This window comes from Petromyzon marinus, chromosome 14, assembly GCF_048934315.1.
Source record: "Petromyzon marinus isolate PM22_M1 ecotype Great Lakes invasive population chromosome 14, UKy_Petmar_22M1.pri1.0, whole genome shotgun sequence".
NCBI classification, from domain to species: domain Eukaryota; kingdom Metazoa; phylum Chordata; class Hyperoartia; order Petromyzontiformes; family Petromyzontidae; genus Petromyzon; species Petromyzon marinus.
In genome coordinates, this window is record NC_133680.1 from 1,327,470 (window position 1) to 1,349,602 (window position 22,133).

The 22,133-nt window shown below is 53.2% G+C and overlaps 1 protein-coding gene across 2 annotated transcripts in view; it reads left to right on the forward strand.

Moving 5' to 3' along the window:
* LOC116942486 (uncharacterized) overlaps window positions 1-22,133 on the forward strand; it is a 43,271-nt gene that overhangs the window by 15,417 nt on the left and 5,721 nt on the right. The window contains exons 1-2 of one of the 2 annotated variants that reach the window (XM_032954484.2): window positions 12,360-12,616; window positions 15,717-22,030. In XM_032954484.2, coding sequence (XP_032810375.2) covers window positions 21,831-22,030 — 200 coding nt within the window. In that variant the 5' untranslated portion in view covers window positions 12,360-12,616; window positions 15,717-21,830. Of the gene's footprint in view, window positions 1-12,359; window positions 12,617-15,716; window positions 22,031-22,133 lie in introns of those variants that run through there. The other variant, XM_076066982.1, reaches the window with a different exon arrangement.

Below are 22,133 nucleotides of genomic sequence, written 5' to 3' on the forward strand. Positions count from 1 at the left end.
ATGTTTACACACTGCATCAGGTACTTATTTGAGGCTAAATCAACCTAGGGGTGGCCCAAGACCAGTTCAGATAATCGTTGGCTTTGAGCGGGAATCGGGTTTGTTGTGCAGTGCGCTAACCGCTGCTCTACCACTTCCCATAGTACACACACACACACACGTGCCCCGATAAATCAATACACGCCTACAAAGACACACACCTAGATGTATAAATAATCCACCGCTGGATTAAGGCCTCCCCAAACCGTCACCATCTCTCACGGTCTTACGACGCACCAATCCGTCCGGGTGCTGCACACGGTCTGATTTTGTCACTCCGACTCTACACGGTGGACGCACTCTGGGGCGCGTTTCCCTCCTGCAGCTGCCACTCCGCTCGTCCTGCGCAGTCCCCACTTCATTTTCTTGAGAGTCAAGATGACACCCGTGATTTCCATGTGCTCTCTGGTCCATGTGTTCTCTGGTCCATGTGTTCTCCGGTCCATGTGCTCTCCGGTCCATGTATTCTCTTGTCCATGTGTTCTCTGGTCCAGGTGTTCTCTGGTCCACGTGTTCTCTGGTCCACGTGCTCTCTGGTCCATGTGCTCTCTGGTCCATGTGCTCTCTGGTCCATGTGTTCTCTGGTCCATGTGTTCTCTGGTCCATGTGTTCTCTGGTCCATGTGCTCTCTGGTCCATGTGCTCTCTGGTCCATGTGCTCTCTGGTCCATGTGTTCTCTGGTCCATGTGTTCTCTGGTCCATGTGCTCTCTGGTCCATGTGCTCTCTGGTCCATGTGCTCTCTGGTCCATGTGTTCTCTGGTCCATGTGTTCTCTGGTCCAAGTGCTCTCTGGTCCATGTGTTCTCTGGTCCATGTGCTCTCTGGTCCATGTGTTCTCTGGTCCATGTGTTCTCTGGTCCATGTGCTCTCTGGTCCATGTGCTCTCTGGTCCATGTGCTCTCTGGTCCATGTGTTCTCCGGTCCATGTGCTCTCTGGTCCATGTGCTCTCTGGTCCATGTGCTCTCTGGTCCATGTGTTCTCCGGTCCATGTGCTCTCCGGTCCATGTGCTCTCTGGTCCATGTGCTCTCTGGTCCATGTGCTCTCTGGTCCATGTGCACTCTGGTCCATGTGCTCTCTGGTCCATGTGTTCTCTGGTCCATGTGTTCTCTTGTCCATTTGTTCCTCTTCCCGTCTCAAGTACATGTGCGGGCGGTGGTGGTGGCTACGCTGCACGTGGCTGCCTGTAATCCAGCACTGTAGAGGCAGCATCGAGGGGTTGGTGGATCACACAAAAATGTTTTGACACTCCCTTCCCGTGGGCGTCGAGGAGGCACCATATTTAGCTCGCCAGGAGAAGTTCCAGATGTTAGACCTGACGACGTCTCCTGCCCATTGCACGATGACAGATGCAGATGGTACACCTGAGGACATCATCAGAAATGCGAGACCAGTTATTGCAAAAGGATTAGTGGCGCCGCTTAATAAACATTTACGCAGAACTAGTGTGCCACAATCATGTAACGATGCGTCAGTCATTTGTAGAATTCGGAATTTTTAGACAACTGGAGCGTGAATATCTACAGACTCGTGATTATAATTGTTGCGCTTGTTTACCCAGACAGGCCTGGCCACGGTGGCAAGGTGTTAACTAGCTCGCCTTGGTAGACAGGAGGTCGTGGATTCAATTCCGACCCTGGCGCCTGTATATTACGAGTTTCCATGTTCTCTCCGTGATTGCGTGGATTTTTCTCCAGGTCCTCCGTTTTTTTCCTCCATATTTAGAATCAACGTGCGTTTAGAGTATTTGGCTGCTATGTATTTCCACGTGATAAGCCACTTCATTGGGCTATCACTTGTGGCCAGGTCGCTCTTGCTATGTAGCTCAGTGGGCCTTACCTGGTAAAATACAATTTTTAAAAGTTTAGTTCAAATAGTTTTAGCTTAGGCCTCACCGAGTCTCATGACGGTTTTATGGGCAATATCGCTACACGTGCGATCGCAACGGAGCAATAGCCAAGTAATTGTTTCTCAACATTGGCATCGTGTTCAGTCAATACCGGTTACATTGTATATTACATAGCTGTGGGAATAGGCCACAGCAAATCCATGCAGATTAGGGGGGGAGCAAACCAACTGCACACAAGAGAGTCACCCGACTCGACCATAGAACCCAGGCCCTTCTTGCTGCGAGCCACGAGTTGTAACCACTGCTCTGCCGCCTACCCTGCCGCCCCCTTCTCATATTTGTGGGTCGTTCACGGGGGTCGTTGGGAGCAGCAGAAGCAGAATGGGGAACACGCGGGGGGGGGGGGTGCAGATCTAGCAACCGAACAAGCCGGGTTTAGGGATTGGGTTTTCCCTCCACATGCAGCCTCTTAATCAGATTGTGGATGAGATAACGCCACATCAGCGCCATGGCGTCCGTCTTGTCGATTTTACAAAAGGCATTCGACTCGGTGGAAATGGATGCGGTCATCCAAATTCTCAAACTCCCGAGGACACACATACAAATTAGCAATGCTAAAAAACACAACTGTTATGTTTACGAAAATGGAACAGGCACCGCTGAGATGTCATCTAGTGACAATAACAGGAGGGGAATCGCAACACCCTAAACAACAGTAACAGCCGCCATTCGCCACTAAATGGCGGTGACGTCATCACGGTGATTGTGCCAGGCTAGGTGCATTTTGTGGCCAGGTGAAATTTCTAAAAGCGCGCTGGCAGGAGGTTGCGGTGCAGACTCAGGTGGCATGGGTTGGGTGAGATGACTGTCAGGTGCACCAACTGCACTCCCCGCCCTGCCAACACCGATGCATATACTGTATACGTATACACGCACACGTCTATACAGAGCCTTATTAGACTGCTTGGGCAAGTGCTGTTAGAGAGCAGCCCATAAGAAGGCCAGCACGGCACATGAGGGGGTGGGTGGCTAACATCACGCCCGGACGTCTTTGTCTTCCCTGTGCTAATGTTTACAGTGCAAGAGATACGAATGTAATACTAAGTTGACCTAGGGGAAGCCCGGGACAGGTTCAGGCACCCATTTGCTGTTGGCTGTGGCTGGGAATCAAAATGAGGTCATTGGGCGCGTACCACTGCACCAGAGCCTCCTCACGCACACACAGTCGTAAGCATAGACAAGACAAAGACCCCCCATATAGACTTAACAAGTGCTGTTAGCGAGCACCTGTCGATCTCGGCCCTGCGTACGAGGTGAGGGCATGGCCATTATCCAGTCCATTTGTCTCTCCAGTGCTGGTGGTGTGTACAAGGCGCACCAGGTACTCGTTTAATGCCGAGTCGACCTAGGGGAGGCCCGTGACCCGTTCAGATATTCGCCGCTGATTTTGGCCGTGAGCGGGAATCGAACTGTGGTGGTGGTGTCCGTGGTGCAGCACGTAAACCACTCCACCACCGCACTCCCACAAGCATTGAGACAAAGATCCCCCGGGTATAACCTCAGCAGATCGTTGGGGCAGGTGCTGCAGGCGAGCCACTCATGAAGGTCCGCAAGGGTACACACACACAGAGACACCACGTGTACCCTACCTGTACATCACGTGTACCCTACCTGTACACCACGTGTACCCTACCTGTACACCACGTGTACCCTACCTGTACACCACGTGTACCCTACCTGTACACCACGTGTACCCTACCTGTACACCACGTGTACCCTACCTGTACACCACGTGTACCCTACCTGTACACCACGTGTACCCTACCTGTACACCACGTGTACCCTACCTGTACACCACGTGTACCCTACCTGTACACCACGTGTACCCTACCTGTACACCACGTGCTCACAGAGGGAGGGAGCAGGCGCCGGGGGGTAGGGGAGGGGGCGACGGGGGATGCAGTTGGGGGGATGGGTATAGACCAAAACAAAAATTCTAATTGGTTAATTAATGATTGCGCCGAGAAGCCCGTAAACACGCGCATTCCATGTCAATGCTGCCCGGGTTTTGTGAGAGATTGATTTTATTTTTTTCGTTTTAATTCCACGAATTCGCGGCGGCTGCGCTCAGAGTCTGGGATCGAGAGCTGCAGCGGCGCGTCCTGCCACGACCCCGGGCATCGATTCCAACTACACACACACCGACACACACACACCGACTCACACACCAATTCTCACACACACGGACTCACACATACACCGATTCTCAGACACGTACGCCGACTCTCGTAGACCGGTCCTGGGCCTCCCCGAGACCGACTCAGCCTCAAAGGAGAACCTGGTGCTGTGTATAATAAACATCGCCACATGGGAGACAAAGACGGCCGGTCGTGGTGCTGGCCACTTAATCGGCGCGCTACTGACTAACGACACTTGCCCCAAGAGTCTGCGCAGGCTATATGGGAGATCTGTGTCTCCATGCAGAGACACAGATACAGTGAGCGAAAAAAGTATTTGATCCCCTGCTGATTTTGTACGTTTGCCCACTGACAAAGAAATGATTAGTCTATAATTTTAATGGTAGGTTATTTACAGTGAGAGACAGAATAACAACAAAAAGATCAAGAAAAACGCATATCAAAAATGTAAATTGATTTGCATTTTAATGAGGGAAATAAGTATTTTACCCCCTCTCAATCAGAAAGATTTCTGGCTCCCAGGTGTTTTTATACAGGTAATGAGCTGAGATTAGGAGCACACTCTTAAAGGGAGTGCTCCTAATCTCAGCTTGTTACCTGTATAAAAGACACCTGTCCACAGAAGCAATAAATCAATCAGATTCCAAACTCTCCACCATGGCCAAGACCAAAGAGCTCTCCAAGGATGTCAGGGACAAGATTGTAGACCTACGCAAGGCTGGAATGGGCTACAAGACCCTTGCCAAGCAGCTTGGTGAGAAGGTGACAACAATTGGTGCGATTATTCGCAAATCGAAGAAACACAAAAGAACTGTCAATCTCCCTCGGCCTGGGGCTCCATGCAAGATCTCACCTCGTGGAGTTGCAATGATCATGAGAACTGTGAGGAATCAGCCCAGGACTACACGGGAGGATCTTGTCAGCGATCTCAAGGCAGTTGCGACCATAGTCACCAAGAAAACAATTGGTAATGCACTACGCCGTGAAGGACTGAAATCCTGCAGCGCCCACAAGGTCCCCCTGCTCAAGAAAGCACATATACATGCCCGTCTGAAGTTTGCCAATAAACATCTGAATGATTCAGAGGACAACTGGGTGAAAGTGTTGTGGTCAGATGAGACCAAAATGGAGCTCTTAGGCATCAACTCAACTCGCCGTGTTTGGAGGAGGAGGAATGCTGCCTATGACCCCAAGAACACCATCCCCACCATCAAACATGGAGGTGGAAACATTATGCTTTGGGGGTGTTTTTCTGCTAAGGGGACAGGACAACTTCACCGCATCAAAGGGACGATGGACGGGGCCATGTACCATCAAATCTTGGGTGAGAACCTCCTTCCCTCAGCCAGAGCATTGAAAATGGGTCGTGGATGGGTATTCCAGCATGACAATAACCCAAAACACACGGCCAAGGCAACATAGGAGTGGCTCACGAAGAAGCACATTAAGGTCCTGGAGTGACCTAGCCAGTCTCCAGACCTTAATCCCATAGAAAATCTGTGGAGGGAGCTGAAGGTTCGAGTTGCCAAACGTCAGCCTCGAAACCTTAATGACTTGGAGAAGATCTGCAAAGAGGAGTGGGACAAAATCCCTCCTGAGATGTGTGCAAACCTGGTGGCCAACTACAAGAAACGTCTGACCTCTGATTGCCAACAAGGGTTTTGCCACCAAGTACTAAGTCATGTTTTGCAAAGGGTTCAAATACTTATTTCCCTCATTAAAATGCAAATCAATTCATAACATTTTTGACATGCGTTTTTCTGGATTTTTTTGTTTTTATTCTGTCTCTCACTGTTCAAATAAACCTACCATTAAAATTATAGACTGATAATTTCTTTGTCAGTGGGCAAACGTACAAAATCAGCAGGGGATCAAAGACTTTTTTCCCTCACTGTAGGAGTGTCCAGCGAAGGACAATGACGAGGCTCTGTGACCTGAGATCATTCCACGTGAAACGCAGCTCTCCCGTGCCAGACACAGAAAGACAGACACACACTCCTCTGCCAAGCATCAGCAGCATCATCGGGAGCAGCATCTGTTTCATCAGCATTGGCATCAGCGGAATGGGTATCAGCATTTAAATCAGCAGCAGGATCTGAATTATGAGCAAGAAGTAGAGTATCGTTATGATCAGCAGCAACAGAAATATCTTCATCATAAGCAGCAGTAGTAGTAACAGCATGAGTTTCAGCATTTGTATTATCAGTAGTAGTATCTATCAGCAGCATCTGTATCATCATCGGTATGCAGTATCAGCAGCAGCAGTAGCATCCACATTCGTATTATCGTCAATTGGCATAATCATCCACACGATAGTTATCAGCAACGTGAAGAGACAGCATGATTATCGTCAGTCAGTAAATAAATCTGTAATTAAGATCGTGATCAGCATCATCATCAGCGCATAATGGAGCACTGCGCACTTAAAATGGCGCAGCTCGCACACTACAGAGACGAAGATCCCCCGTGTAGCCTATACACGCTGTTGGGGCAAGTGCTGTTAGCGAGCACCTATGAAGGCCGGAACAACGCACCATGATCGGGGGTGATGTGGCGTCAACCACGATATTGGTGGTGTGGCCTGGCACCACGCCCAGCTGATATACTTCACCCAAGGTACTGATTTGAGCCTGAGTCGACCTATGAGAGGGCCGGGTTCACGGCTCAGTGCGCCAACCACTGCGCCACCGCTCCCCAGCCACAGACGCGCGCGCAGACGAATAAACTCGGGTGAACCCTCCCCAGTTTTACCCCCCCCCCCCTCTGGACCGCGCGTCTCCCCACACCTCCGCCCCTCAACCTCCACACTCCCCCCCCCTCTCAGAGCCTCCTCCCCCTCTCGCCTCTTACTCCGAGAAAGAATTAGCCGCCTTCCAGGAATTGCCCGAGTAGATGGCATATTGTTACTGGCAGCTTCGCATCCTGCTGCTGCTGCTGCTACTAAAACGACACACATAGCCTCAGTTCATTGAGGCTGTGTGTGTCATAGGAGCTATTTGACCATACTTCACCACGCTGGTCATTTCGAGTCGGCGGTGGGGAGCAGCTTATGTAGATGAATGAGCGTAGAAGTACAGTCCAACAGTGTGGATTGCGGTGCACTACCCTGTGCTGCCGACCACACAGCGGCCCTATAACAACCTGTTTGTGCGCAGTGGTCTCGAAACGGGGGTTGATTGCTCACCTAGATATTTGATGTGGCTCGCTGGTAGACGAGTCCTAACGAGGGCGAAACCGTCCACAGCTGTCCCTCCGTCTCACAGCTGCTGTTAATCACGTTCGCCCAAAATGTATTTAGACCTCGGAGAGTGCTTTTGATTTCACGTCACGGCGCGTGTCATTTGGAGCTCGCGGTGGACTGCAGTCGGTGGCACGTGGCCAGCACAAGCCACGTGGTACGGTGGGTGGCGTTGTGTGCGCCGGGCGCGGCAATATTTGCCTGGAAAATAATCCCCGGTGGTCACCCATCCAGGCACTATCCAGGCTCAACCTCTGCTTAGCTTCTGACCGAGATGGGGCGTGTTCCGCGTGTATTTGGTATCTGCTGATCGCGCGCCAATTATCACTGCACGGTGCACCTAACCTGGCACGTGGTGACATCACCACTTGGTGGCGAATAGCGTGGATAAAAGTTCACGAGATGTCGACGCTGGGACGCGTTTTATGCTATTGCAGTGTATTATGACCGGAGTATTACTCAGTTTAACACGTCGTAGGCTTTCGTGACCAATATGATCCATTAGATGATGTGTTGCATTCATTCACGACTTGGGGGAGAGGTTGTCATCCGTGATTACTCAGGGTTATCCGTCATAAAACGAGTGGCGTTACGAAGGCAGTGTTAATGATGATGGGTGTAGGGGGTTACGATCAGGGCTGATGACCGACCTCGCTCCATCAGAGGGCGCTGCTGCGCGGGGTGAGCGCGTTGTGCCACTTTGTGTGCGCGTGCGAGCGGGGAGCGGTGGAGCAGTGGTTAGCGCGCTGCGCTCCGACACCGCCGACAACAGCAGTGACTCAGCCTCAAATAAATACCTGGTGCGGCGTGTGAAACATCGCCACGAGGCAGACAACGGCGGCCGGGCGTGGTCCTGGCCACCCAACCCCTCGTGTGCAGCGTGGGTACCTCGCACGTTGAGGTCACGTGAATGAACATCGTGGTGAACGTGACTCTACCGAAAGAACCCAGAAGATGAATCCCTGCAGTCACGAAAGCTTCGAAACTTCCACAGATTGTTGGGGCAAATGCTGTTAGCGAGCACCTATGAAGGCCGGAACGGCACACGAGACGGTGAGTGGCCAGCACCACGCCCGGCCGCCTTTGTCTCCCTGGTGGCGATGTTTACACACCGCACCAGGTATTCATTTGAGGCTGAGTCGACCTAGGGGAGGCCCAGGACCGATACAGATAGTCGTCGCTGGTGTTGGCCGTGGGTGGGTATCGAACACGGGGGCCCGGGACGCCGGGACGCTGGGTTCGTAGCGCAGCGCGCTAACCACTCCGCCACCGCTCCCCACACAACGCACAGACACGCGCACCCGGCCCAGAACAATGTGCTTATTTGACGCTGCTGCGTGGGCAGTGAGTGGTGCATAACAATCCTCACAGGCGGCAAGAACATCGCTGCCTTAAAATAAACAATTGTAGAATCGGTGACGTTTCGGGCGTTGGCCCTTCTTCACAGCATATCGAAGGACGAGGCTACATAGCTGTATCGCATAGCTGAGGAATAGACGCTTATCGATTAACGTATGTACTGTTCAATCTTGATTTGAAACTTTCGTACCTGCAGGAATCCATACTCTATGGTTCTTTCAGTAAAGTCACGTAGCTATAAAATAAAATTAATCACGACGTTTCGGGCGCAACACAAGAACCAAAGAGTATGTATGTACTGTTTATATATAAAGACGTCGACTTTCGCGACCAAAATCTATAATTTACCTTTCGATTTAAAGCTTTCGTGACTGCAAGGATTCATCTTCTTTGGTTCTTTCGGTAAAGTCACGTAGAATGAGAATAAAATAATAAATTGATAAAATAAAACACAATAATATTCTCACGACGTTTCGGCCACAACACAAGCGGCCTTCATCAGGTGAAGAGGACGAGACTATCTGGAGGACAGCGCTGGAGTGAGAAAGCCACGTTGAGATCACGACCTTTAAGCTGTGTGAGAAGAAACAAAGCGCCTTGACAAAGGAATTAGCATATAATTTAGCATTGAAATGGCTGAGTGATTAGCTTGTGACTGGTCACAGAAAAGGTTATGTTAAAGTTAAAGCATACACATCCGCAAAGGCACCCCTTGACTATAATTTACTGTGAATAACACCGCAATTAATAGGTACTGCATATTCTTATATTAAACACATTCCTGCGGAGGGAGCTGGTAGGAACGTTGGGTTGCTCGGTCAATGGCCAGGGTCAACGGCGGCGTGGTGTATTCCGCAAATATGCCCGACTGTGAGGGCGGGCACAAGTCGGCGTGAGTATGTTAAACGTTGAGTTTTATAAGGGCACCACGGGGTGACCAGCCCCTCCCCACCCAGCCCCACCCTCCCCACCCAGCCCCACCCTCCCCACCCAGCCCCACCCTCCCCACCCAGCCCCACCCAGCCCCACCCTCCCCACCCAGCCCCACCCTCCCCACCCAGCCCCACCCTCCCCACCCTCCCCACCCAGCCCCTCCCCACCCAGCCCCACCCCACCCAGCCCCACCCTCCCCACCCAACCCCTCCCCACCTCCCCTCTCCACCCAGCCCCACCCCTCCCATTTTTGGATGCACGACGGACGGACACAATAATCCCCTGTGGGCTGGTGTAACCAGGAGGTTCCTACCAGTACAAGATCCATTGTAACTGAGATGACTGCATGAACCCCGCTCTGACCTTCGCATCTGATAGGCTCGCGGTGACGACATCCCCTTCACTGCTCGATTTTAAGACCGAAACATGAAGACGTCTTCACAATTCGGGCTATCGCCTGATGAGGCTGGTTGTTGTAATCACCAGCGAAACGTCACAGTGCTCGAACTGTAAATGTTGTGGCTTGGCTCTCCAACACACTACCGGTGTGCTGTACTAGTAACGAATTGGCATGTTCTGTTTACGTGACAAACCTTTACTAAATGTCTGTGTCGGGTGGTGGCGGGTTTAACGACACATATTTACGCGATTTAACCCAAAAAGCATTTACGTATGTTGAACTTCTTTCGTACCGTACGTAACCAAACCGTGCTCTTCGGAGACGCAGTGACGAGCGCCGCGAGCTGTTTGTGGCTCGCGGCATCGCCGCTGACTCACGCGTGTTGTTCTGCCGGGGGGGGCAGGGGAGGGATGGGGGGTCTAGAGGGGGGGGGGGAGAGAGGTCTCAGAGGGGGAGTGGTTGGCGGGCAGGAAATAGTGAAATGAATAAGGAATGCGTGAGGAATGGGTGAGGAATTAACGAGTGAGTGCGCGGTGAGTGAGGGATGAGCGAGACACGAATGAGGATTAAGCGATGAATGAGTGGAATTGAGCGAGGAATGAGTTGAGTAGGAGTGAGCGAGGAGTGAGTTGAGTAGGAGTGAGCGAGGAGTGAGCGAGGAATGAGTGGGATTGAGCGAGGAATGAGTGAGCGAGGAGTGAGCGAGCGAGAGATGGTTTATTCTAAGTGCCGCCGATAAGGAACGGAGCGCGACGCTGACTCAGCAATTCCCCAGCCGGCCACCACGTGCTTGAGACATCCTCTACAGAGCCCTGAACGATGCTGATGATGGTCATGGTCATCATTATCCCACTGGAATACGAATGCTGATTGTAACTAAAAGGGTCCTGCTGCTGCTTCTGATGCTTTGATGGGGATGCTTCTGCTTTTACTGATGATGATGATGATGCTGCTGGTAGTACTACTGATGATGCTGCTGCTACCGATGTTGATCATGCGGATGGATAGTTTTGCCTCTGATCCCAGTGCTTCGGCTGTTCTTTCTGGAACTTCTTCTGATAATGATGCTGCTGCTACTGATGATAATGGTGATGCTGTTCTGGTGATGTTGCTGATGATGATGCCAGGAGTGAATCGTGAGCGATTTGTTGCGTCATCGCTACGGGTTCGAACCCCTCCCCTTGCCCTCTCCCCCCCTTCTACTTCCCCCCATGTCCACTCCTCCGCTCAGTCTCATTCCAGACCATTTCGTTTGTTGCTTGCGGTTGGGAGCCTGTGGGGAGGTGGGGGGTGTTGTGGGGTTTCGGGTTAATTTGATAGATCTCGAAAGAACACACATATATAGGAAACACAGCCAGAGCAAACACGTGTGAAATCCATAGCCATTACAGCCGTAGCAAACACATCGAATACGTATTTTACATCCCATCCCACACGCGCAGTAGCTACATCACACAACAGAATCCCTCACATCGCGTCTCGCACACAGCCGCTCAAGCACACAGTACCTACCCACAGCAGCTCACACAGCGCTTATCAGCACAGCACCAGCAGCCCTATGCAGCAGCATTTTGCGAAAAGCCTCTCTAAATTTCCCAACGCAATCTGCTGTTACTCAAGTTGCTGCTGCTGCTGAGTCAGCATTACTGCTCTGCAGGTCCTAAATTGAGCCGCGTCGGCGACACTTGAAAATATCAGTGCACCCGGCACACAACGTCCAGGATACCCCTTGCCCCGCTATCGCTATTCACAGTCACGTGCCACATACTCGAGTCGACCAGCGACCCGTAGACGATTTACGCGCTCGGCACACCGCATACAGTATATCTCTGGCCACGGCCGTGGCTACGAGTCGCATGTCACCTTCCCCAGTCGACTTGCTCCCTGGAATGTATTTCCGCACCCGGCACACCGCCTCCAGTATCCATCTGGCTCTATGGCTACTCAATGACGAGCAGCCTGGAAAACAACAACAACAACAAACCAGAAACATCGAGAGAGAGAGAGATAAGTTGTGCCCTCTGGTCGGAAACAAACCCCCCAGGGACTGAGTCAGAGCGGCAGCCACTCAGGCGGGGAGCGGTGGGGGAGAGGAATTCAGAGAACGCGCGGGGAGCGTGAGTCGCGTTACTCGCGGTCGCGGGGAGCGTGAGTCGCGTTACTCGCGATGACCGCGACGAGGACCACTTTGAGTACCGCGTTGAGTACCTCGTACACCTGCACGAGGTGCGAAGGAGGTCTCATTCTCTGGGGGCGGGGGGGGGGGATTAGGGGGAGGTTGGGGGGGGTCAGGGTAGGTTGGCAGGGGGGGTGCGAGGGGAGGTTGGTGGGGGGGAGAAGGATTCGCTGTCGGAACGCGCGCGGAGCCGCCGCGTGGCGAGGGTTGAGTCACCCGTGAGTGAGTCAGACCGCGGCTCCACGCGTCTCCCATTGGGCGAGGCGCGACCACTCGTTTAGTCTCCCGCGCACAGGGGAGACGCGTGGAGACACTGGGAGACGCGTGGAGACGCGTGGTGACACGGGGAGACGCGGGGAGACACTGGAAGATGCGGGGAAATGGGTCCGGCGAGCCAGCAGAGGCGAGACACGTGGCTTGTGCAGGTGAACTCTATATCTCTCTTGGCGCACTCTCTCGTTTTCTCTCTCTCCCATCGCTATTCTCGTGCCACCCATGCGCCCATATCGTTCCCCACTGCCCATTCTCCAGGAGGCTCTGAAGTTCTCCACTCACTCCCCCTTCTCGCAATGCGCGTCAGCTTTCGCTGCTTTGCCTGCTGCTGCTTGTGATGTGTTGACCGCGTGGTCAGAGCCGGGGGGGTGTTAGGGGGTGCCGCACGTGTTCGCGTTTGAGTCTCCGCGCACGCGCGCGCCTCAGCCATCTCCCGTCTCGTGAGAGAGACGAGAGAGAATGAGAGACTAAGGGAGAGAGTAAGCAAGAGTAAGCAATAGAAAAAACACAGGCATCACTCCCACGCCGCGCTCGACCACGTGGAGAGACAGAGACGTGGGAGCAGAGAGAGCGGCAGCGGAGGGGGGAGGTAGCCGAAGGGATTGAGGAGGTCCTCTAGGGGTTCGTAGCGGACACTTGTGGGTGTTTATAAGGGTGCCTGTGGTGGGTTATGGGTTCCACGTGGTCCCAGGGATGAAATCTGGAAGTCGAAACGAAAGCGGCGTTGGCGGATGTGTGTGGGGGCCGAGGAGGAAGTCGCGTTATTCGCGGTCGTGATAACGATAGCAATCGTGGACGTGATGATAGTTAAGCTTCACCGGTTCAATCTCCCGCGCGGCAGCTGAAACGATGGGAACACGTTTCTTAAAACCCCCACTCACCTCTGTCCGACCGAGCGGTGGGAATAGACCACAGTTCATCAATTTGGCAGGTGTGGCGGTAGGGAAAAGCGTGGGTACTGCCACCTCTTCCAAGACGTACTGGCCATCGTGGAAGAGTAGGCCATAATATCTCTCTCCAAGACGGGCTGCCTTGAGGCTCCCTCTAGTGGAGGCGTCTTCCGACGGCAGTGACGGTCAGCAATTTCACCGACATGTATCCACAATGGTAGTGGTGGTGGTGATGGCAAGAGCGGTCATGGTTATGATGATTTGTTTTTATCGACTACAGTACATGTTTTTTACATTGCCGTGCATTGTAGTCGCGCAGGTCAAACAGTCAAAGGGAGAGGTCGCGCTTGGGCCAGGGAGAAGGGACTTCGAGTGGATCTCAAATGAGGAAGTGACACAGGAAGTGTGGGGAGCCGTGGTGGAGAGTGGGGGGGTGAAGGGGGGGGCATTCACTTACTTCATCATCAACCACTGTCGCTCCACTGCTGGATCGTGAGCGGGAATAGAAACTCCGCTTGCCGGGTTCGTGGCACAGCGCGCTAACCACTGCGCCACCACTCCCCCTGGTGTCGCGGCTCCCTCTGGCCACATGCGCGCCGCTCAAGGCAACGTTGCTGATGGCGTCATCAATGCTGGATGTGTCGATGATTCATCCATCCCGCGCGGACGCGAGTCTGAATGAACAAATATCATCATCATACTACTGCTGAGTCATCGCGCAATAACAAACAGCGTTCTTGCTCGCCACGCACGCGCGCATGCAGGGAAGGAAACAGCCACCCGCGTTGCACGCGTCTCATTCATGAGTGAGTGTGAGAGTGTGTGAGAGTGTGGGAGAGCGTGTGAGAGTGTGTGGGAGCGTGTGAGAGTGAGAGCGTGTGAGAGTGAGAGCGTGTGAGAGTGAGAGCGTGTGAGAGTGAGAGCGTGTGAGAGCGAGAGTGTGTGAGAGTGTGTGAGAGTGGTGTGAGAGTGAGAGTGTGTGAGAGTGAGTGTGTGTGAGAGTGTGTGAGAGTGTGTGAGTGCGTGTGTGAGAGTGAGTGTGTGAGAGTGAGTGTGTGAGAGTGAGTGTGTAAGTGGGTGAGAGTGAGTGTGCAAGTGTGAGAGCATGTGAGAGTGAGAGAGTGTGTGAGAGTGAGTGTGTAAGAGCGTGTGAGAGTGTGTGAGATTGGTGTGAGAGTGAGTGTGTAAGTGTGAGCGCATGTGAGAGTGAGTGTGTAAGTGTGAGGGCATGTGAGAGTGTGTCTTATCGCGTGTGCGTTGTGGGAGGGGGTGGCGTAGTGGTTACAAGGCTGTTAAGGTTGTGCGGTGGTGGGGCCTTCGTCTTTGTGTGGAGGGAGTGGAAGCACTGTGATTAACGCACTGCCATACGAGCCCGGCAAAGCCCAGTTCGATTCCCGCTGACGGTTAACATCGGTGGCGAATGTCTGACCGGGGGGGTGGGGGCTTGGTCTCTGTGTCATCTGGCGTGGAGTTGAGTGTCGTGAGATGGCGATGACTCACGGGGCTCGCATCGCCACGTGACTCAACCCCCCCACTCGTCCCTCCGCAGGACGAGTGGGGGGCCAGGGGGACCTGAGCCAGTGGGGGAGGGGGGGAACCAATCCGTGACCACAGCCATGGGGGGGCGGGGGCGACGCGCAGGGGAACTTTTCAATACTCCGCCTGTGCACAATGTGTACACACACACACTCACGTTGTTACACGGTGTGTGTGTGTACACACACACTGTGTATAGTGTACGCAATGTGTGTACGCACGTTGTTTACACAATGTGTGTACACACAATGTCTACTTGTACACACAGTCTACTTGTACACAATGTGTGTGCAAACGTATAGTATACACAATGTGTGTACACACACGTTGTTTACACACAGTGTGTACACACAATGTACACAATGTACACACAATGTCTACTCATGGAGTTAGGACTAGGAAAAGGGGTTAAGAACAGGTTTATAGTTGAAACTATGGTTCGGAAGAGGTTTAAGTCCAGTAGGATGGGAGGCTGAGGGGGTTAGCGCAGGGTTGGGACCTGATTGAGATTAAGGGCTTAGGAGAGGCTTGAACTTAAGAGGTTACAGCGACAGTTAGACTTCGGGTTAGGTGTGGCTGGTGGGCAGTGATGAGTTTACTTATCGGGGTCTGTCCATGACTGTGTGTGTGTGTGATGTGTGTGTGTATCTTGTTCGATGTGTAAACATCAGCCCTGTGGAGACAAAGGTGGCAGTGTGGTGCTGGCCACCCACCCCCTCGTGTGCCGTGCCAGCCTTCATAGGTGTTACTCGCTTACAGCGCTTTGCTCCAACAGTCTGTTAAGGCTACACGGGGGATCTTTGTCTTTTGTTTTGTGTGTGAGTAGGTGGGGACAGGAGAGAACCAGGAGGAGAAATGAGGAGAGAGGAGGATCGACACGAGTGAAGGAGAATGCTTCGAAATGCACAACACGGACACACACTCCAAGTAGCAGCAACTCTATGGCTAAAGAAGCAGTCGACGTTTCCGCCTTCGACCCTTCCTCATGCCCTGGCTGACAAGAGGCAGGCGATGGAGGAGGACGCTTGGGCGTGGCGGGAGAGGAGCCTCCTACCAGGCTGGTTTCACGTGGTGGCTTGATGTGAAAGTGCGATTCTAGCACCATTTGAAATCAGTGTTGGTGGGCAGAGCACGTGCGCCCACACCTGTGCACGGTGCACACCTGTAGAGTGCCATACACCTGCACGCAATGCCATACACCTGTACACCATGTCATACACCTGTACGCAATGCCATACAACTATACACAGTACCATATACCTGTAAACTATAAACGTATACAGGATACTATACACCTGTACATAGTGGCATAGACCTGTACACAATTCCATACACTTGTAAACTTGTACACAATACCATACGCCTACAACACATTACACCTGGACAATATTGACCGACAACACAATTTACCTGCTCACGTCACACTTGTTACCTACTGCCGCTGCTGCTGCCGCCAGACCACGTGGTATGAGAGACATCCGATGACACATTCTGTCCGGACCGTTAATTCGCGAGCCCCGTTCCGATAGGCAGCAGCTGTAGGAGACCGAGTAATTCGCCAGAGAAGAACCCTCCGAGCAAGACTCCGACACCCGACTCGTTCACTCGGGACCCGATCCCACACTGGCTGGCAAAACCGGTTTAATCGGCGAAGCTGCCGACTTGTAATCCGGTTTTATCGGATACCCCGAGTGCAGGGTGGAGGGCCTAGAGAGCGGTCTCCACGAATCCGCTGACCAGGGAAGGGGAAGAGAAGACCTAAGTCAGATGTTGGGAGACTTTCAGGGCAGATCTCTGGGTCTCTGTGTGAATCTGTGTGTGTCTTTGTGTCGGTCTATGGGGCTCTGTGAGTATCACTGTGGGTGACTCTCTTTTCTCTCTGAATAAGGCCAGAGGGAGGGAGACTGTTGGGGCACATCTCTGTGGTTCTCTCTGCGAGTCTCTGTGCGGTGGTCCATCCCTTCGCTGTTAAGGGCCATTGCCCGAAACGTCTATTATACATGTTCTTGTGTCGAATGTGTTGATTGTTATTTGAGTGTCGTCAGTCGGGGGGTTAAGTTTCAAGTTGATTTTGTTTGACCAGCTGAGAATTCAAGAGGCCAGGGAGTCTCATTTGTCGAGTGACTCGGGGTGGTGAGTTGGGGTGCGGCAGAGGCTGGCGGGGGGGGGCGGGGGGGGGGGTCCCGTGGGCTGTGCCCGACTCGCGTGACCGATTTCCCTTGGTGTTTAGATGTGGATGTGGTCTCTAGCACCATTAGAAATCGGTTATGCGGGCGGGAATCGTCACCCACGTCGCCATCGTCAGCTGCTACAGCGGTCGCACGAGGTGCAAGGAGATGGGGGGGGGTATAGAGGCGAGCCGCGGGGAGCGGTGGCGCAGCGGTTAGCGCGCTGCGAAGCCGGCGACCCGAGGTCGACTCTCGATCACGGTCAACATCAACGCAGATGATTATTTAAACTGGACCCGGCCATCCCCTAGATCGACTCGGTTCGAAATGAGTACCTGGTGTATAAACATCGCCACTGGGGAGTCGCAGAGGCGGCCGGGCGTGGTGCTGCCCCCACCCAACTCCTCGTGCGCACAGTGCCGGCCTTCGGTTACTCGCTAACAGCACTCGCCCCAACAGTCTGTCAAGGCTGTAAGAGGTGTGTTAGTCATGGTGCAAGATAATACTAAATAAATATATTGTTGTACATCTAAGTGTTGTGTGTTTCTGTCGCGTTATGATGAGAACCTTGCAGCAGGCATCATTGGTCACAGTACGTTACTGATGAGTCCCGATGAGGACAAAGCCGGTCTAGAGTTCGTCTGCCTCTGTCGGTGACATTTGCTCAAGTTCATTGTGACGGTGACCCAACACAGGAGGACTGCTGTGCACTTCTTCAGCAACTGCTCGTGGTCTGTGCAGGACGCTGCACGCGGCCTGAGTGCCTGTTGTGCACGTTGTGTGAAGCCGCACATACAAAGGCAAATATCCCCCGTATAGCCTTAACAGACTGTTGGGGCAAGTGCTGTTAGCGGGCACCTGTATGAAGGCCGGTCGGCCGGAGGTGGTGTGGCCAACACCACGCCCAGCCACATTTGTTTCCCGCTGATGTTTACACACCGCACCAGGTACCCGCTTAAGGTTGCGTCGGCCTAGGCGAAGCCCAGCACCGTTTCAAATATTCGTCACTGACGTTGGTCGTGAGCGGGAATCGAACTCCGGTGGCCGGGTTCGGAGTGCATTGCGCTAACCACCGCGTCACCGTTACAACAACCAACGCCATTCGCCGCGAAATGGCGCTTAAATCACCACGGCGCCTGTGCCAGGCTAGGTGCACCTTGAAGCCACGTGAAGTGTCGAAGTCTCGCTGGCAAGACGTCACGAGACAGCCCTAGGTGCTATGGGTCGACTGAGATGACTGGCAGATGCACCACCTGTGCTCCCTACTGTGCCAACTTGCTGCGTTTTAACCACCCGACGCTCCGCTCGTTGTTGTGAGCATCGCTGCTCTGCCCTCCGCTGTTGTTGGAGGGCGACTGCCTCCAACTACCCAGTAGCGTCCTTCACGAACCTCCTCCACAGAGGCCGATCTTGACACCGCTGGTATCAGTCATCGGCAAGTCCACTCAGCTCCACATCCTCCTGTACCACATCAGCTCCATCTCTTCTATAGCTCACCGCTGCCGTGGCGTTCATGGTGAATCCACTCGACTGAGTTCGATCTCTGGCTACGGTTGAAATCATGCGAGTGATATCTGAACCAGTTTGGTTCAGTTTGGTTCAGTTCAGTTCGGTTCGGTTCAGTTTATTCTGAAGTCCCCTGTGAGCTAAGAAGCTCTTGAATCAGGTTTCATCAACACAAGCATCGGTTCTCTGGCAAATGTAACAACGTACACAACAGGTCGCCAGAAATGTTGAATTGAAAATACATGCATAATGAAGAGCAAAAATAATGCAGAGTATATTGCAAATTATCGTTGAAATATTTAATTTGAGTGAGGATTATGATTAAGATATGTATTGCAATTAAGGCATAAATACTGGTCCGGACCCGTCCCCCCTCCTTCAGTAACTAGCAATGACCAGCGTGGTGAAGTATGGTCACAGATCTACTATGACCGACACGGCGGGATGGGGGCGGCGGTGTTAACCCAGCAGTGGATTGAGAATGCTTTATTAAAGGCAGGCGGTGTTAATTACGCGTGTGGCGCGTGGCTATTTTAAGCCGTGTTTGTGTTGTTTCTGTTGTCCATTGCTAGGAGAGTACGCAGGAATAATTCGCCACTCCGCTGAGATTCGACTGTAAGATTCGATTCTCTTTTTTAAGTTTCTCTTTGGAAAATGTAGCGGCCTCTAGCGGCTGCAGGGGTCACGTAAACGCGCGCATGGCATCGATGCCGCTGCACTTGCCTGTTCTATCTCCCGGAGCGGCAGTTGAAACAATGGGAGTTAGTGTCCTTAATCTGACCCCATCGCCTCTATCCACCCAGCAGTAGAGATCCATGGGTTACAGCCACAGTGAGTCGATGGGAAGGTTGAACGCGGTGGGTGGGCTAAAATGTGGGCACTCCCATGTCTTCCACTACGTGTGACCAGCGTGGAAGAGTAGGCCGAAACACACTCCCCTCGAGAGAGAGGAGTGCTCTCGGACGCTCCAGAGCTCCCTGTAAGCGTTATCCCTTCTACTGGCAGCGGCGTGATCCGGCACTTGCAGGGCTGCGCTTACATCTTCACAACCCTCCCCACGTGTCCCCCGCGATGGCTATTTATGTTCATCACCTTGAAGCAGTGCCAGCCTTGACTTCCCCAGCGACACCCCCTCCCCACCCCCCCCCACCCCGCAGGGTGATTTTCCGAGGTCTCGTCAAGTCACCCGGGGATGCCGCACCACCGTCAGATATCGCAGGCTAAGCAGGCTTACAGCCTGGACATCGCTCGCTTGCTCCGGATGAGCGATGACCCCGCCGGTGCATCGTCGCTGTTGTCGGCGGCCGCGTGGGGGGGGGGCAGTACCGCGAGCGATGGTGGAAAAAAAACGATCGCAGGCGTCTGAGCCGCACTAATCGGGTACTGGAGGGTTGGAATACTCTGTGCCTGGCAGCAGCGCTGCGCCTCCACTGGGTGCGTCGGCGGATGTGTAGTGGGCCCCTCAAAGGGTTTTCAAAGTCCAATTCAGCCCTCGGTAAATAAAATAAAAAGTTCCCCACCCTTGCACTGCACACTCCCTTTCTTCGCTCTCCTTTCCTCACTCTCTCCCCCCTCCCTCTCCCCTCTGTTCTCCCCACTCTCTTCATCCTTCTGTCCCCCATCCTCTCGCCCCCATCCTCTCACTCCCCCATCTTCTCTCCTCTCGATCCCCTCTCTGCCCTCTCCCTTCCTCTCTCCTGCCTCCACTCTCTCCCCCCTCACCTCTCCCTCTGCCCCCTCTTTCTCCCCTCTCCCCGTTGCTATAGAGACCGGGCCGCCCCTCGGCTGCGCCTGATGTTGACGTTGGGTCTCTGTTTGTCCCATTGCGTCACCGCGTCAACACATTGGCAGGGAGAGGCACGCATAGAGACACACAGAGACTCATAGCCACACATAGAGACACAGAGACACGTAGAGACGCATAGAGACACAGAGACTCATAGCCACACATAGAGACACACAGAGATACGTAGAGACGCACAGAGACACAGAGACTCATAGCCACACATAGAGACACACAGAGACACGTAGAGACGCACTGAGACACACAGAGACTCATAGCCACACATAGAGACACACAGAGACATGTAGAGACGCACAGAGACACACAGAGACTCATAGCCACGCATAGAGACACACAGAGACACGTAGAGACGCACAGAGACAAACAGAGACTCATAGCCACGCATAGAGACACACAGATACACGTAGAGACGCACAGAGACACATAGACACCCGTAGAGGCACTGAGCCATAGAAACGCACAGAGATTCTTAGACGCATAGAGACATTCAGAGACAGACACACTGATACTCATAGACACATAGAGAGACACATATACACGCATAGATGCACATAGACAAAGAGACGCACAGAGACCTATACACAGAGATACATATAGGGACCAACAACAGCATCCGTCATTCGCCACTGAGTTGGTTGACGTCTCCACAGCGCTTGTGCCAGGCTAGGTGCACTTTGAGGCACTCACGTCAAGTGTGGAAGGCTCGCTGCTGGTCACGACACAGACCCAGGTGCCTTGGGTTGATGGAGCTGATTGGCAAACATAGACAGACAGAGACATAGATACACACATCCACATCGATAAACAGACATAGCAAAACCGAGGCAGACATACACACATAGACACGCATACACACATAGACACGCATACACACACACATAGACACGCATACACACACACATAGACACGCATACACACACATAAAGGCAAAGACCCCCCATATAGCCTTTACCAGACTGTTGCGGGCACACTCAAACACAGAGCAACACAATCTAGCTGACTGCACACTCACTGACTTGCACTGACACATTCACTGACACACTGCTCACTGACACACTGCTCATTCACACACTCACTGACTTGCACTGACACACTGCTCACTGACACACTGCTCACTGACACACTGCTCACTGACTTGCACTGACACTTACTGACACACTGCTCACTGACACACTGCTCACTGACACACTTACTGACACACTGCTCACTGACACACTGCTCACTGACACACTGCTCACTGACTTGCACTGACACACTTACTGACACACTGCTCACTGACACACTCGCGCACCTGTGTTGTCGAGCCTGTAGAGAGAGAGAGTCCATCACTCTCCGCCGCTCACCCGCGGGTCTCACCGAGTGACTCAGATAAAACAAAAAGGTCGGATATCACCTCGTCCACCTCGTCCACCTCCTCCGCCTCGTTCATTCAAAGTCGCCGCGACTTCCACCCGCGGCCGATATGGAAAACAGCGGCCCACGGCGGGACAGCTGTGGCAACAACAGCAGCAGTAGCAGCAACAACAGCAGCAGCAGCAGCAGCCCACGGGGAGACCCGCGAGAATTGGGGGTCGCCCCGGGGGTGGACCTTGGGGGGGAGCGCGGATGTGACGCGGCGGGGGGCGCGGAGGACCCCCCCCTGTACGTGCAGCAGCTGTACAGGTGAGCACAGGAGCCGCACGCAGGTAACGTCGGCGGAGCTCCTGAATTCACCTGCGTACAGGTGAGACTGGGGGGTCTCGATTTACCTGCGTAGAGGTGAGAT